At 42.2% G+C, this 18,152-nt stretch overlaps 1 protein-coding gene across 1 annotated transcript; it reads right to left on the reverse strand.

Moving 5' to 3' along the window:
• Nucleotides 1-1,472: 1,472 nt before the first annotated feature.
• Nucleotides 1,473-3,389, reverse strand: LOC115647690. Its single transcript, XM_030554380.1, has 2 exons — nt 2,183-3,389; nt 1,473-1,975 (listed from the first exon to the last, which is right to left on the reverse strand). Exons 1-2 carry the CDS (start codon nt 3,387-3,389, stop codon nt 1,473-1,475), a joined length of 1,710 nt encoding a protein of 569 aa, XP_030410240.1.
• Between the last annotated feature and the right edge of the window lie 14,763 nt (nt 3,390-18,152).

The following is an 18,152-nucleotide window of genomic DNA, read 5'->3' on the forward strand; positions in this document are numbered from 1 at the left end:
TGGAGTCTGTTTTTGAAGTTTTTTTGTTTGTAACATTGCTACTTTTAGGTCTGTAATTGAGTGGCCAGGGAGATTGAAGTGTTCTCCAACTGGTTTTTGAATGTTATAATTCTTGATGTCTGATTTGTGTCCATTTATTCTTTTACGTAGAGACTGTCTGGTTTGGCCAATGTACATGGCAGAGGGGCATTGCTGGCAGATGATGGCATATATCACATTGGTAGATGTGCAGGTGAACGAGTCCCTGACAGGACAGGCCCAACATAGAAAGTAACAAGATGCCACTAGCCATCACTTTCAGCCCCCAGCTAAAACCTCTCCAGTACATCATCAAGGATCTACAACCTATCCTGAAGGACGATCCATCACTCTCACATATCTTAGGAGACAGGCCAGTCCTTGCTTACAGACAGCCCCCCAGCCTGAAGCAAATACTCACCAGCAACCACACACCACACACCAAATACACTAACCCAGGAACCTATCCTTGCAACAAAGCCCGTTGCCAACTCTGTCCACATATCTATTCAGGGGATACCATCATAGGACCTAATCAGGGGCTCATTCACCTGCACATCTACCACTGTGATATATGCCATCATGGAATCCCAGAATTGCAAAAGAGCTCCAGCCAGGGCCGGCCTTAGGATTCATGGTGCCCTAGGCGAGATTATTAAACTGGTGCCCCTGTGCCTGATCTGCTCTTAGCAACACAAACATAAGCTTACGCTATTGGAAAACTTGCCACATTCACGTTATTAAAACCAGTTTAACTTAATTAAGCACACTGTAATGCTGATGGACTAGCACTAAAGAAGCAGCCCTATAGAAAAAATTCTGATGACAGAATGATGCAATTTTTTTTTAATTTATCAAAATTTTATTGGAAATTTATATGAAGAGGTATTGAAACAAAGATTTGTTTTTAATTAAAAGCAATCTTTCTGGCTTTTTTGGCTGCAAAATCAGTAATAATGTCATCATATGACAAAGACAAAGTCGTGTCTAGTTCGATTGCGAGAATAGCAAGACCAGTTAAGCGTTCCTGACTCATTGTAGAGCGGAGATAGTTTTTAATGAGCTTTAGTTTTGAGAAACTCTGTTCTCCTGATGCTACTGTTACAGGAATTGTCAGTAGAATACGAATGACAATGTACACATTAGGATATATGTCAACAAGTTTGCGGGTATGAATAAACTGTACAATGTCCATCACTGCTTTTGCATGTGGCAACATTGATGACAATGTACTCAATTCTTCGTACAGTTCAAGTCCATTTAAATCAAAACTATCACCGTGCTTCAGGAGGCTCTCTAGGTTCTTGCACTTTGTCATTAGTTGTTTTCCTATTTCGTTGAATTTAGTTATGTCATACAAAAATCCAAACTGTTCATGGTGTACTTGCAAGGTATTAAACCTTTCATCAACATCAGATACTGCTTTATCCATCACAACATTAAAAAATTCAACCTCAAATTTCTATGGGCTCATCTGCTCCTTCATATTCCATTTGTCGTTTTTTCCTTGAAACTCGTGTCACATTCGCACATGGAAATTTTGGTTCTACACCGAGTGCCTGTGCAAGCTCTCTTGCTGTAACCTGTGCTTCTTTGAATCCATGTTCTCTGTATTTCACTAAAAAGTCTCGTGTGTTGTTTAGTAAGGTAAGTGTTGAATCAAGCTGCATCATTGGACTCTGCATTATTTTGCTTACACTTGAGATTTTAACAAGAATGTCATACCAGATTACGACAGATGTTAGAAACTTGAAGCTGGATATTTCAGAGGCCAATGACTGTGCTTCACTTTTAGCTTTTGGATCTCTGGCTTCTTCCGAAATAGCAACCAATGCTTCATAAACTTCCTCAGATTGATATCTCAACGTTTTTACACTTTCTACTCTGCTTTCCCAGCGTGTCTCAGATAGAGGCTTAATGGTAATACCATTGACATGTGCTTTGAATGTTTGCCATCGTTGAGTGGAAGCTGAAAAGAGCACGTAAATGCGTTGCAGCAAACCAAAAAAAGATATAGCTTCTACAGAAGACTTGGCCATATCACACAATGTCAAATTAAGGCTGTTGCATGCACATGGAACAAAAAAGGCTCATGGATTTTCTCTCAGCAATCTAGCTTGCATGCCAGAAATGCATCCTTTCATATTGGCGTCATTATCATAGCCTTGTCCTCGAATGTTCATTATGGACAATCCCATTTGTTTTAGTTCATCAAGGAGAGTTTGAAGAAGTCCAAAACCTGTAGTATCTTGTACTTCTAAAAATGTGATAAACAATTCCTTAACTGTAATCTGTGCTGAATCACTAATGTCGACAAATCTCACTGTTAATGACATCTGTTCTTGATGACTTATGTCCGGAGTGCAATCTAGAATTACGGCAAAATATTTTGCCAAAGTAACCAATGAAACAATTTTGTCTCTCACTTTATTACTCATTAGCATGATCAGTTCATTTTGAATTCTTGGTCCCAAATAGTGGTCATGTATTTCATTTTCAGTTACTCTTCGGAGATGTTCACTCATCACTGTGTCAAATTTTCCCAGCAGTTGTACAAGGCCCAAAAAATTTCCATTTTGGGGCTGGAATAATTTCTCAACGTTTCCTCTAAAAGCAAGATTGTTTGTTGATAGATATTCAACAATAGATAATAGACGTTCAAGAACACGACTCCAATGCTGTTTTTCTGACTCCAGCAATCTTTGATTTTGGGCATCAAGAGTTGTCTGATTTTTTAACCTTACACTCAGCTCACACCATTTGTGCACACTTTCAATGTGGTATTGTGCCTTTTCATGTTGTGGTAATATGTGACTAAGATTTTTCCAATCATTAATACCCATGGTTGCTATCTTAAAATTGCAATTATTGAAAATCTTGCATGGGAAACAAAATACAGCATCCTTGCATTTAGAGTACACAAGCCACCGTCTGTTGACAATTTCACCATTAGAAAGTCTTCTGTAGTAATTGTTTTTTGTGAATTTCCTACCTCTAATGTCTTTAGGATATTCAAGACCTTTTATTCTCACAGGGCCTTTCTCAAGTATAATGGCACGGTATTCGTTGTTTAAAGATTGCAGCCATGTGCCAATGTCATCTATATCCCATGCTAGTACAGTTTCAACTATTTTAATTTCTTGTTTTGTGTCTGCATCTGTTTCAAATGATTGTTCTGTGTGTTCTTGCGTTTCTTGAGCTTCATCTGCATAAAAATTTTCTTGGGAAGTTACATGATGATCTTGATCAACTTCGTTGTTTTCATGACGTACAAACTTAAGTATAGAACCCTTCTGTGCTTCTACAGCTAATCCTATTTCATTTTTCCGTTTTCTTTTTTGTGACCCAGAAGGTTGTTTTCGATAGGACATAACTTATAAGGGTGTTTTTTAAAGAAATAACTGTTTAAATTATTGTTATTATCAGAAATATTATTTAAAATAGCTAATATAGGATAGCCGTGAGCCTGTTAACTTGAGCTAGTGCGAAGACTGAGACACAGTAGAGTTGGAAACCCATGTCATTTTTACAAAGCCACTTTTTAGTTTTAAATGTATAATGGGCATCAGTCTTAATGTTAGTTACAACTCTATATCAACTTTATACTGTAAATAGATCAATGGCATTATCCAGTTTAATAAGCTGGGTTTCCAAACAGTGGGAAAATATAACCTAGTTTTACTCCTAGGTAAAGCGCAAAGTGACCAAAATGAAGTCAGCACAGAATCATCTCATCTAGATTAAGGTAGCACAGAAATGTTACAGAAGTCCTGTTGTGCCTTATTTTTGTTTGGAAAGACATTAGCAATAGCAGCACATTCACATGATGATAAAATACATGATAAATCACTGCCTCTAAAGTTCCATCAAAAACTGACATTTTCACAGCTCTAGCATGATCTGCTGTACAGATTCTTCACAAAGAAGTGTCCCTGACCTTTTTAACTCATATTAACTATGTATTTACTTTATGAAAGTTGGAGAAAACATTGTGAAAATGTAAAACATTGGCTGCCCAACTTCTGGGCTGGCAAAAGTTATACTGACTCACAGGGAAAAAAAAAAGCAGGAGAATCTTAGTACAATATATGGTCACTCTATACCACGGGTCAGCAACCTTTCAGAAGTGGTGTGCCAAGTTCACTGTAATTTAAGGTTTCTCGTGCCAGTAATACATTTTAATGTTTGTAGAAGGTTTGTCTCTATGTCTATATTATATAAATAAACTATTGTTATTATCTGAGGTCTTGGCCACCAGTCCTGCTCAGGCCACTGCCAGATGAGTAAATGAAACCCCAAACTGGCAGCGGGCTAAGCGGGGCTGGTGGCTGGAACCCTAGACAAGGATCCCAGGCCCTGCTCAGCCCGCTGCTGGTCTGGGGTTCTGGCCACCAACTCCTGCCAGCCAGGATCCCAGCCGCCAATCCCCCCTCAGCCTGCTACCAGCCTGGGATTCTGCTCACCCAGGCTGGCAGGAGGCAGAGTGGGGCTGGCGGCTGAGCTCCTGACTGGCAAGTGGCCGGCAGCCGGAACCCCAGAGTAGCAGTAGGCTGAGTGCTGCTGGCACCCTAGACTGGCAGCAGACTGAGCCACTCAACCCCCCACCGGCCCTGCTCAACCCGCCACCAGCCCGCTCAGCCCGCTGCTGGCTGAGTGAATGGAACCCCAGGCTGACAGCAGGTTGAGTGGTTCAGCTGGCCTGCTCAGCCCACTGCCAGCCTGGGGTTCCTTGGGAGTCCCCAGGCCAGCAGCAGGTGCTGAGTGGGGCCGATGGCTGGTATCCCAGCCGGCAATAGGGCAGCAGCCGGAACCCCAGAGCAGTGATGGGCTGAGCCGCTCAGCCTGCTGCTGCATACCATCAAAAATCAGCTCACCTGCCACCTTTGACACATGTGCCGTAGGTTGCCAACCCCTGCTTTATACACTAGTAAGGAGATGAGCATATTACAGTTGTTGGAGGGCTCTATTTAGCACTAACAGGGCTATAGGAAAGTCAGTCAACATTTTTTATTTCTCTGATGAAAACTGGCCCACTCCCTGCCTCAAACCAAACCTGTCACTAATAATTGTCAACAACTTAATTTTCTGTTTTTGGCTAGGATATTGATTTTTAAAAAAAAAAATATTGAAATTGGATTCAGGATTGTTAGCAAGAATTTTTGGCAAACAAAGTTGTTAAATGACAATCTAAATGGCAACACAGTACTGCTTTCATGCTTGGCTCACCCCCAAAAGCTGCAGTAGAGGAGGAGATAGGTGGAAAACTGCAGGATCCCAAAATCCACCTCTTGGGGTGCAGAGTGGCAACAGCAGCAGCAAACCCTCAGGTCCAATCACACGCCAATGGGCACCACCACCAGCCTTATGGACCATGGTGAAGTTAGCACAGCATCTGATCTCAGGGACAGGGAACCCATGGAGCCACAGCAGCTCATCCTGTCCTGTGCAGCTCCCCCCGGATGAGATGGATCGCTGGCAGCTGCCAGCCTGGGGGAGAGGCGCTCCCCAGCTAAGGTGGCCAGATCCAGATGTCCTGATTTTATATGGCCAGTCTCGATATTTGGGGCTTTGTCTTATATAGGCACCAATTACCCCCACCTAGAGTGACCAGACAGAAAGTGTGTAAAATCAGGACAGGGATGGGTGGGGGTGGGGGTGGGGGGGGCAAAAGGAGCCTATATAAGAAAAAGACCCCAAAATTGGGACTGTCCCTATAAAATAGGGATATCTGCTCACCCTACCCCAATCCCCTATCCTGATTTTTCACAGATCTGGCTAACCCCAGCCAAACCCTGTGTGACATTCCAATTCTGGCTGCCTGCCCAGGAAGTGAGTTACTTTCACTTTCATTCCTCAGCAAGCAGCCAGCCAGCCTCCCCTCCCCCACCAGCACTTCACCCAACCTAGCCCTGACGGAGGGGAGGGAGGAGAGAGAGAGGGGTGCTCCTGGGGAGGAGGGAGAAAGGAGGGGGTGCTCCATGGGGCAAGGGGGAGAAGAATGGATGTTATGGGAGACAACAAAGGATACTGGTTCCAGAGCCACAGCCTCACCTGACCTCAGCCGGTGGGGGGAAAGAGTCACACTCCTAGGTGAGCTCCTTTCCCAACCCCCACCCCCTCCCCTTCCCAGAGACCCCAGCAGCCAATCCCATTCCTCAGACTGTGCTGTATTCGGCTCTCTCTAGGACCCAGCAGCCCTGCTTCTACACTGTCTGGGCTGCCTGGAGAGTGGTGCCCTCAGGCAGTGTGAGGCCCTACGCGGCTGCCTATTCTGCCTATGCCTAAGGACGGCCCTGGCTCCAGCATGGACCAGATGGGAGGTATTGGATCTGATCGCTGTACGGAGAGATGAATCCATGCTATCAGAACTCCATTCTAAAAGACAAAATGATTAAGCACAGCCAGACACAAGGGCAGTTAGAAGACTGCAGCAGGGTGTGCTGCACATAAGAGAAACTTTGAAAACCAGTTTTATGACTGGCCAGACTACGGTGTGAAAGTTATGTTTGTTTCTCCTGATGAAAACCCGCCCACTTGGTTCACTCTACTGCCCTGTAAGCCAACCGCCCTCCCCTCCCCCCTTTGATCTCCGCTTGCAGAGGCAATAAAATCTTTGTTTCAAATTCATGCATTCTTTATTAATTCATCACACAAATGGGGGGACAACTGACAAGGTAGCCTGGGAGGGGTTAGGGAGGAGGGAAGCACAGGGGTGGGGTAGTTGTAGGGGCACCCCCTAGAATGTCATGCAGCTCTTCATAGAAGCAGGATGTCTGGGGCTCTGACCCGGAGAGGCCGTTTGCCTCTCTGGTTCTTTGGCAGGCTTGCTTGATATTCCGGGCAAGAGTGAATCTCCATTAGATGAAACTTAAAGAAGGGAATGACCTGGAGTTACTCCCATTTATGTCCAGGCACCCCGACCAACCTCACCAAGGTCGGCCAGGAGCACCCATGTCTGCACAGGAGCCCCCGACTGACCTCACTGAGGCCAGCCAGGAGGAACCAGGAGACACCAGCAGATGGTACAATCCGGCTGCTAACCGTCTTTGCTAACTTGCAAAGGCAAGGAGCTGCTGCTGTGTAGCACTGCAGTACGGTGTCTGCTAGCAGCACCCAGGAGATGTACGGCGACAGTGAGCTGAGCGGGCTCCATGCTTGCCGTGGTATGTCGGCTGCATGAGTAACCCAGGAAAAAAGGCAAGAAACAATTTTTTGCCATTGCTTTCATGGAGGGGGAGGAGGGGGAGGCCGGGCTGACAACATGTACTCAGAACCACTTGCAACAATGTTTTTGTCCCATCAGGCACTGGGAACTCAACCCAGAATTCCAATGGGCGGTGGAGACTGTGGGAACTGTGGGATAGTTACCCACAGTGCAATGCTCCAAAAGTTGATGCTAGACTCGGTACTGTGGATGCACTCCGCTGACTTAATGGTCTTAAGTGGGGACATACACAATCAACTGTATCAAATTGATTTCTAAAAAATCGACATATTAAATTGACCTAATTTTGTAGTGTAGACATACCCATAGAATCATAGAATATAGGGTTGGAAGAGACTTCAGGAGATCATCTAGTCCAACCCCCTGCTCAAAGCAGGACCAACACCAACAAAATCTAAATTAGTGATATCATTTCACGTCTGTCTGTACCATGGGAGAGAAAAGTACAGTAACAACCCAAATAGAATTTATTCAAAACTTGGTTTCAGTCTTAGTTGCAATCACGGTGTAAATAGGAATTTTTCTCCAAAGGCCAAGTGTGGTTCTGATTAAATTAAAAATGATCTGGATAAGAGGATAAATTATCTGAGTCACAGTCAAACTGGGTCAAAGATGACCTACGTTTCCCTCAGTACAATGCTTTGACATTAGTATGCACATGGCTAGACTATTTGTGAATAAGGGAGCTGATATTACATGCATGCAAGCTTTGATATCTATCAGTAGTTAAATTAGCGTTAAAGTCTTTTTGATAAGGAGTGAAAGTGGGAGTCTGTGGACAATTGCCATTAAGCAGGTAGCAGAAGCAAGGGAAAAATGAATAATCCTCCATTCAGATCATATTTTAATTTCAATCCTATTTCATTAAATAGTGGCAGGGTTCTCAATACCTCAGGATAAGAAAACTTTATTCTTTAGATTTCATACTGGGCATATTGCTTTCAGTCATACATTATGCCTTATTAGTAAACACTCATCTGAGCTTTGCTCTGAGTTTTTTATTGAGAATGGTCAGAATTGCTCTTTACTTCAAGCTACTTACCCAAAATGTTTATACATTGTGGTAGATTTTTTAAGGGCACTTTCCAATTCCCCCCTCCCCAATAACTTAAAATGCAGATCAGCTAGACTAAATTTCTGCTTAATTCTGTTGCATAATGAAGCAGAGTGTCTATTGCTATACACTAAACAGATAAAAGTGTCTACAAAGAGTGCGTTTGCTGGTGACCTCAGCTTTTACAAGACAAAAAACACAGCTGGGAGCAGTATCACAAAGCAGGAAGAGAGGGCTGCAAGCTGTGTCTCAGTAGGGCATGGACAGCTGCAGAAATGGAACGGGGAATGCAACCTGTTGGAGGAAGCCAAGCTGAGCTGCACTGTAGCTATGCTTTTTTGAAGCTCTGCCACAGCTCCCCAAGCAGCATAGCCAGCTGAAAGAAAAGTATTGCCCATGGCACAGTGTCCGATGGAACTTCTGAGGAGAGGAGGTGAAGAGTGTGTGCTGCTGAGGGCAACAACATCCATGGAGACAAATCACTAAACGGCTGCTGACCCAAACAGAGAAAGAGTTTAACAGCTAAGAGGTGAGGCTAGAGTTGGGCTGGAAGATAGGGCATAGCGGAAGTGAGTTAAACCACTTATGCAGCTGATGCATAGGATCTGGCATGCAAATTTTATGAGACAGCTCCGAGGGGAAGTAACCCAATTCAAATTAACATGAACCCTTTTAGATGGGGAATTTATTTTCCCAGGAGATCAGTAAAACAGGCCGGATGGTGAGTGCAGACACAGTACTGGAAGGAAACATGTCAGGAGCCAGCATGACAGGATGTTAAAATGAAGTGTCAGCTCCCCCAGTATCATCATGTAATAAGGATCAGCCCAGAGTTGACAGCCACGAGAAAGACAGTCCAACCACCAGACGCAAATCCTTACAGCACAGAATTATGATAGGACCAGAAGGAAGCAGATTAGTCCTACCCAGTACAAGAAAGGAGAATCTGTACAATTTAACTGGACTTGCTTAAATAAAGAAGCCTAAAGTTTTAGCCACCAAGGCAAACATATATATGACCATATCTACATTGTCCAAAAAAGAATAAAATTCAGTCCTGATGAGAAATTCAATATTAACATTCATTAACTAAAAGGTTCTTAATCATTCACTCTCCTGGGGCTCATTGTATCTTGCTTAATCTATATTTGTTTCATTCAGACTGTAAACTATTCAAAGCAAGGACAGTTTTTATTTTTGTTTAATGAACAATGCTAGAAAATTGATTGTGCTAAAGAAATAATGTTAATAAAGGAAACATTTGGAATGATATTAAATGCTTTTAGAGCACTAAAATGTAAAGTGTTAAATTATTATTTGGGAGTGTTAACCATTATTGTTCTAAAAAATAAATGAAGATGGCTGGCTCTGCAAACTAGTAACATGATGTCAAGGACAGCCTGGTCAGAATGGCTGAGAGTTGTTACAATTTGATTAGTTCAGGAGCCTGCAAAAATGCAGCTGATGGTTTCCATCCAGTTCCTAGTGAACAGATGTCTACAATGGAAGAGCCACTATTAAAAATTAGCACTACATGGCACCTTTGGGTTGGCAATTTCAGAAGAAAGGCCAGTGAATAAATGGGCGGAAAGAATGCACTTCCTCCAGGTAATTTTTGAGGCATGTTGGGTTGCTTATATGGATAATAAATAAATGACTTCTCTCTACAAGGTAATAAACTGGAGCCACTTCACCTCAATTTTTTAGTAAGCTCATTTTAACAAAGGGAAAAAGCAAGGACTAATGAATGTGTAGCACTCGAAAACAGTGATTCCACTATGAAGAGAGAGATGAAATTGCTGCAGTCTCCTGTCTTCAGCATCTTGCTATATGTGAGACATGGACATTAAGGAAACAGGACATTCAGGGTAGACAGACTCCTGAGTAGACAGATGCATATTACTTCAAGCCCCAGTAGTTTGTCTACCCAGGATCTCAAGCCCACCTGATCCCCTAGTCTTGAGAGCCTGATCTCCACCCCGAGCTGCAACATCCACATTTTTAGCACACTGTCTCAAGTCCCTCTAGAGTGAATCCATCTACCTGGGATGGGAGTCTCACTCCCAGCTGCAATGTAGACAAAACTTTTGAATTGAAATGTTACTGGCAATTGTTTCACATTAGCTATACCTGGCACACAACTAATGAGGAGGTAATTGCCTGAATTTAACTAGAGTGATACTGAGTATCATCAAGATGAACAGAGATAGAACAATGGAGTTTGTCGGACATGTGGGTCAGATGAGTGGGAAAAGATTGCCAAAGCAAGTTTTGCAGGGGCTTGTGCCAGATGCTAGGGGCACAAGGTGACCATGGGTGAGTGTGATTCAAACATGTGGCTAACTGAATGGGATGTGGCCTGGCCACTTCTCAAGGCTGTGTGAAGATGACGAAACATGGAAGAAGATGGTTGTACAATGGCTCCCCTTTGTTTTCTTTACTGTTTGTTGTGATGTGACTCCGTGGTGCTTGGTGCTATGAAACAATGTATGTGTGTACCATAGAGGATCCACTACAAGTCAGATAGTAATGTATATGGAAGTTTACTGTCTTCTATTTAATTTTTTTTTTTTTTGTTGTCAAATTATTGATTAAATCTCAATTTTTATTGCTATTTTATATACCAGTTTTGATGCTCTATTTTGACCAAGCAATTAGTTAGAAAAGACAGATTATTCTTTGTATAAAGAACGTTTTTCAATGAAGTTTTTCAAATTTCAACCAAAGTATCCAAATGTCAAATTTTGAAATGAAAAGAAGGGGAAAAAATTAGCTAATTTTTGCAATTCCTTCTCCTCCATTTCTGATGACTAACTCAATAGTAGGCTCACATTTTTTTCAAATTTCAATGAAATGTTAATGTTGGGGAAAAAAGAAGAGGGTGGGGGTTCACATTGAAAATGTTTTCCCTTTTGGGGGGTCATTTCTAAAAGAAATTTCCCCATTTTTGTCAGGTAAAATTATATTCCAGATTCTTCATTTCCTTCCCTTCCACCCCTCCTTCTCTCCACTATCCTTAAAGAATCGTCCATCACAACGAATGGCACTATCTCCAGTTGAAAAGCCTGAAGAGTTGCATTCAGTAAGAGTATGTGGTTGTGTTGTCTAGAAGAAGTCACTCAAGCAACAAAGCTGCTTTCTCCTATCTCAATTAGACCATGTGACCTCTGCAGCTCCCAGCTGGGAATTAAATCTGAATCTGAATTCCAAGCACTGCAAATAAGTGAGCAAACTAAAATTTCTGCCTTTTTCCTGTTCATAATTCCAAAGTGTATTTTAAGGTTTTAGAGTTATTTTGTTATCAGATTGACTTCAGATATCAGAAAAATATTATTTTTTGTTCATTTGATACAGGTGCCACATTATTTGAGACCCCACTTCATTTGCTATTGTATTAGCAACAAGAACTGGTTTGAAAATTTTCAATCGTGTGGAAAAAAATTGAGGTTTTGAAGGTGTTTGTTTGTTTGTTTGTTTTTGGTCTTAAATGGGGATGAAAAGCCAAAGTTTCTAAATTAGTAATGAGGAAAAAATCCCCCCAAATTTTGTTTCAGGTCAATTGAAAAGTTTCATTTTGATTTTGACTCCTTTTTTACAAAAATAAAGCACACTTTGAAATTACCATTTGTTTCAAAATGAAAAATTGAAATTTCTCATTCAAAAATATCAAGACAGTATGTTTTGAAATTTTCAAAACATTTTCCCCCATTTTTTTCAAAATGAGATTGCTGAAATCGACACAATTATTTAAAAAAAATCACTTTAGTCTATATGGCATTTTCTGAAAGAAAATTGTTTTGACAAAAAGTTCTGATTAACTCTATTAGTAAATGCATTTACCACATTCACTAGAAACATTTATCTTAGCAAGTGAGACTAAAGCACATATTGAGATTCTAGCACAGAACATGAATCAAGGGCTTTACTTGGTGATAAAAATTCCATATACCTTCTCTTGTGAAATGAATTTCACACATAAAAAATACATAATCTTCTTTTGTATTACTTTAAGAAATAAAAAAAAGTCCCTTTAATGCCCATGCTGGGGAAAAAACAGCGAGGTTGATATGTATCACAGTTTAGTCATATTTAGAAAAAATCCATTCTGGATGATGTAATCTAGTGTTATGTCTAATGGATAATGACAGGGGAAGCCATGCCAAGACCATATTGCACCAGCTGAGCTAGGCAGCCAGCGTTTCACCAGTCTGTCTTTATTAGTGTGTATCCTACAGAAAAGCATTCGTCTATTGTAGAGAGATAGAGCCAAAGATAATGCTCATTGTTTTTCATACATAAAAATGACTAGTCATCATCATAACTAAGTTGCTATAGTTATGGGGGGAAGTAAATATTCTGCATAACTGGATTTACCAATTCCAAAAAAAACAGTGTTTTCATAGAAAAATATTTTCTAAGAAATCTATACTCTAGGTTCAACAATCCATGTAAGACAAATGTGCTTGATTGAGGAAATTAATGCTTTGTCATCATTTGAACTGTTGAAGGAAAACTATGCCTGAAGAAAGATTTTTTTTTTTTATGGATTCACCTACAAAATGGACACGGCCCTGTAAAGGCATTGGTTAGCAGTGAAGATGTTTGCATGTTATACAAATGCACCAAATAATTAATGGATAATTTGCCACAATAGTATGAGGGACAGTTTGCTCAAATCTACCTTCTGTTTGTAAATCATGCAGCCCCTTCATATATTCTATGCTGGGTTTTCTTACCCTGAGATATCCCGTTTTGTTTGTCCCAATCTACATGAGAACTATGTAAGGTCAGTGAGAATCAGATTCTTTCCTCTCCTGCTCACACTGAGCAGTGCTTTATTCCATGAGATGTCCCATTGTAGGACTAAATGCCAAGTAATTTACTGGTCAACTTGGGTAAGGGTGGCAGCAGGCAACAAGAGTGTGTTTTTAATCATGTATCAGAGGGGTAGCCATGCTAGTCTGGATCTATAAAAAGTAACAGAGTGTCCTGTGGCACCTTATAGATTACAAGACGTATTGGAGCATAAGCTTTCGTGGGTGAATACCCACTTCCTCAGGCGCATGAAGGAAGTAGGTATTCACCCACGAGAGCTTATGCTCCAATATGTCTGTTAGTCTATAAGGTGCCACAGGACTCTTTGTTATTTTTTAATCATGTTACCTCAATTGAGTTAGTTTAACACGTTTAAAAAGCCCCTTTTAAGCTTCCTTCTGAAGGAACCCTACTGTACAACGCAGCCAGTAACATGGCTTCAGATGTGCTAGCCTTTGTCTTCACCGGGTTCTTCACACATGTTAAGCTAACACAGCTGGAAACCATACCCCCTTTTGCCTGTCAAGGCAGAGTAAAAGTGACTTGCTTTTTTACATTAGACTATTTAAGTCACACAGTTATCTTCTAATACATACCACAGGGAAAGAGAATCATGTGAATATTTAGAAAGGAAAAAGTAGCCTTTTTAAATAAGGGGTTACTGAGATTATTTAGTAAATTTTGATGCATTGATGGTTATGAGGAGATATCAGTCACTAACTCAAAAATGGAATGATTCCAAAAGCAAGTCTGTGTTGAGACAATGATGTCCTAATTTACAAACATGTTAGCCTCTGCTATTATTTTTAATAGATGTAGCAGTTACAAAAACAAGATTACGGTAGTGCTGCATAGATCATGTGGCATCTGGTAAAGTGGTCCACAATCTGCCTTTTTTAAAAAAAAAAAACAAATACATTAAAGATGTGCCAGTTTATCTTTGTGTATCTTCTGTGCAGGTGGCTGGACTTAACATTTAAAAGCAGAACGGGATGTGAGCTAAATCCCAACAGGAGGAGTCCTTTGACCTCTTATTAATGTACAGACATGTTAAACAGTTTATGAGCTCTAGCTGGGAATCTGTCTGCCTATTTTTGAAAAGTAGCTTTTATTTCCATGCTCAGTATTGTACTGCAGCTGTCATATGGCCATGCATTTTAAAGTTCTCTGTCTGTCAATCATTGCCAAATTAAAAAAACAAAACAAAAAACACAAAAACCTAAAAGCACCAGGATTTCAAAAGAGCAGAGATTCGAGCATTTTGCAAAGTAACTGGGCTGTCTACAGGAGAACATTTGATATATATTATTTTTAGACCAAAGAACCACTGTATTTTTTACTGTAAATTATGTATTTTGTAGTGGGTGATGGTGGGTGGTGGTGGGGAGAAGCAGCAGATTCATTGTGAGTTTACCGGAAATTCAAATTAATCTGGGAGTATAGTGCAGAACTGAGACAAAGTAGATATTAATTTAATTACAAAGGATTAAGCCAGGACTCCCTTCAGTGCATGTAGATGCTTGGGATAAGGTACTGCAGGTGGGTGAGGGTTGTTCTCTTAGTAGCTCAGTGTGACTCGAAGGCCTGAGATGTCTGTATTAAAGGAAAAGACAGACACTGATATTGGAACACTAAAGACAATGGCAAAGCTCCTATTGACTTTAATGGGAGCAGGCGCAGGTCCATTTGTATGGTTTGATTAAAAAACTTTAACCAACCAACTACAGTGGGGTCCGCAGTAAGAAGAGTGACTATTTCATTGTTTGTGGATTTCCAGTCTGCTAGTGACAGGAGGAGACATTGCTACTTTTAGATCACAATTTAAAGTGGAATCACCTGAAAGCAAAATATAAAAATATTAGTATAAACACCATGCATTCATAAAACACTAAATACCCTTGTTTTCTTTCTCACACAAAATGGACCAGTGTTTTGCATCAATGGAGTTGGGATGAACAAGTTCAGTCCCCTGTGGGTGCCTCTGAACATTGAGAAAACCAGAGGAAGGGCCAGATGTATTACTGTGTTGATCTCAGTCGTATCCTTGTTATTACTACTGACAGGTAACTTACATTGTACTTTTGCCTGCAGCCAAACTACCTTAGGCTCTACTCTCATCAGATTTTGTATGCTAAGCAGAATTGGAAGACTGCCAAAGAAAAATCAGGGGTCATGGGTGTAATACCTCTTTTGCCACTGGCTTAGTACCTGTATGGTGTGCAAACAGGATATGGATACTTCACAGTCTTAGGCCTGGTCTACACTATGATTTTAGGTCAAATTTAGCAGTGTTACCTTGATTTAAGCTTGGACCCGTCCACATGATGAAGCTCTTTTTTTCAACTTAAAGGGCTCTTTAAATCGATTTCTTTATTCCACCCGTGACAAGGGGATTAGAGCTGAAATTGGCCTTTCTGGGTCGAATTTGGGGTAGTGTGGATGCAATTCGAAGGTTTTGGCCTCTGGGAGCTATCCAGCTAACCAATTTTCCCAACAGCCAAGATATGTTTCTCACCCTGGACCTGGAGCCAGTAACCCCCAAACCCACCTAAGGCCTGCTCCCGGACCCTGAAGGTGGAGAAGGGACCTCTGGTGAGTGTACCTTTGTAAATATTACACATGGTTTAAAAGCAAGTGTGTTTAACGATTAATTTGCCCTGGCATTCATGGGCAGTACAGCTACTGGAAAAGTCTGTTAACATATATGGGGATGGAGCAGAAATCCTCCAGGGACATCTCCATAAAGCTCTCCTGGATGTACTCCCAAAGCCTTTGCAAAAGGTTTCTGGGGAGGTTGGCCTTATTTCATCTGCCATGGTAGGACACTTTACCACGCCAGGCCAGTAGCATGTAGTCGGGAATCATTGCATAACAAAGCATGGCAGCGTATGGTCCTGGTGTTTGCTGGCATTCAAACAACATCAGTTCTTTATCTTGCTGTGTTATCCTCAGCAGAGTGATATCATTCATGGCCACCATTCATGGTTGAAGTAGGGTGCTTTTATTAAGGGGACATTCAGAGGTGCCCATTCCTGCTTGGCTGTTCGGCTGTGACTGAACAGAAATGTTCCCCGCTGTTAGCCATGTGGTGGGGGGATGGGTGAAGCGTGAAGCGTGAGTGATCTTTCACACCAAACCAGCAGGCCCTCAATACAAGAGGCAAAATGCTACCTTGTAATGAAAGCACATGTGCTGTGTAATGTGAACAGCAAGGTTTAATGTGAAAGAGTGTACCCATTGTTCTCTAAAATGTGACTTTTTAAACTACCACTCTCCTTTTTCCTCCACCAGCTACAATTGTTTCTCCTTTGCAGAGGCTAGCGAAGATTAGAAGGTGAAAAAAATGCACTCGGGGTGAAATGTTCTCTGAGCTCCTGCAGTCCTCCCACACTGACAAAGCACAGCAGAATGCGCTGAGGCAGACAATGTCAGAGTGCAGGAAAGCACAATATGAATGCGAGGAGAGGTAGCGGGCTGAAGAGAGTAAATGGCGGGCTGAAGAGAGTAAGTGATGGGCTGAAGATGATAGGTGGCATTACCTTGCTGACAGAAGGCAAGAGTCAATGCTCAGGCTGCTGGAAGATCAAATTCATATACTCCACCGTATGACTGAGCGCCAGGAGAGGCAGCAGGAGCACAGACAGCCACTACAGCCTCTGTGTAACCAACAGCCCTCCTCCCCAAGTTCCATAGCCTCCGCACCCAGACGCCCAAGAACGCAGTGGGGGGGGGCCTCTGGCCATCCAGCCATTCCACCCCAGAGGATTACCCAAGCAACAGAAGGCTGGACTTCAATAAGTTTTAAAGTTTTTAAGTTTTAAAGTGCAGTGTGGCCTTGCCCTTCCCTCCTCCCCCACCCCTCCCAGGCTACCTTGTCAGTTATCCCCCTATTTGTGTGATGAATTAATAAAGAATGCATGAATGTGAAGCAACAATTACTTCATTGCCTCTGCAAGTGGTGATCTAAGGGGGGAGGGGAGGGTGGCTAGCTTACAGGGAAGTAGAGTGAACCAAGGTGGGGGAGGGTTCACCAAGGAGAAACAAGCATAACTTTCACACCGTAGCCTGGCCAGTCATGAAACTGGTTTTCAAAGCTTCTCTGATGCACCCCGCACCCTCCTGTACTCTTCTAACTGACCTGGTGTCTGGCTGCGCATAATCAGCAGCCAGGCAATTTGCCTCAACCTCCCACCCTGCCATAAACGTCTCCCCCTTACTCTCACAGATATTGTGGAGCACAGCAAGCAGTAATAACAATGGGAATATTGGTTTTGCTGAGGTCTTTCCGAGTCAGTAAACTGTGCCCGCGCGCTTTTAAACATCCAAATGCACATTCTACGACCATTCTGCACTTGCTCAGCCTATAGTTGAACAGCTCCTAACTACTGTCCAGGCTGCCTGTGTATGGCTTCATGAGCCATGGCATTAAGGGGTAGGCTGGGTCCATAAGGATAACTATAGGAATTTCAACATCCCCAATGGTTATTTTCTGGTTTGAGAAGAAAGTCCCTACCTGCAGCTTTTGAAACAGACCAGAGATCCTGAAGACGCGAGTGTCATGTACCTTTCCCAGCCATCCCACACTGATGTTGGTGAAACGTCCCTTGTGATTCACTAGTGCTTGCAGCAGCATTGAAAAGTACCCCTTTCAGTTTATGTACTCTCTGGCTTGGTGCTCCAGTGCCAAGATAGGGATATGGTTCCATCTATCGCTTCCCCACAGTTAGGGAATCCCATTGCAGCAAAGCCATCCACTATGACCTGCACGTTTCCCAGAGTCACTATCCTTGATATCAGCGGCTTTTTTATTGCGTTGGCTACTTGGATCACAGCAGCCTCCACAGTAGATCTGCCCAAAATGATGCCCAACTGACTGGTAGCTGTCTGTTGCTGCAAGCTTCCACAGGGCTATCGCCACTTGCTTCTCAACTGTGAGGTCTGCTCTCATCTTGGTATTCTGGTGCTTCAGGGCAGGGGAAAGCAAGTCACAAAGTTCCATGAAACTGCCCTTACGCATGCAAAAGTTTCGCAGCCACCGGG

The sequence above is a fragment of the Gopherus evgoodei genome, chromosome 3, assembly GCF_007399415.2.
Source record: "Gopherus evgoodei ecotype Sinaloan lineage chromosome 3, rGopEvg1_v1.p, whole genome shotgun sequence".
In the NCBI taxonomy this organism is placed as follows: Eukaryota; Metazoa; Chordata; order Testudines; family Testudinidae; genus Gopherus; species Gopherus evgoodei.

Coding starts and splice junctions, on each gene's coding strand:
- LOC115647690 (XM_030554380.1), bottom strand. CDS start 3,389: ATGTCCTATCGAAAACAACCTTCTGGGTCACAAAAAAGAAAACGGAAA. Junction 1,976..2,182: donor AATGAACATTCGAGGACAAG/GCTATGATAATG, acceptor CTTCCACTCAAC/GATGGCAAACATTCAAAGCA.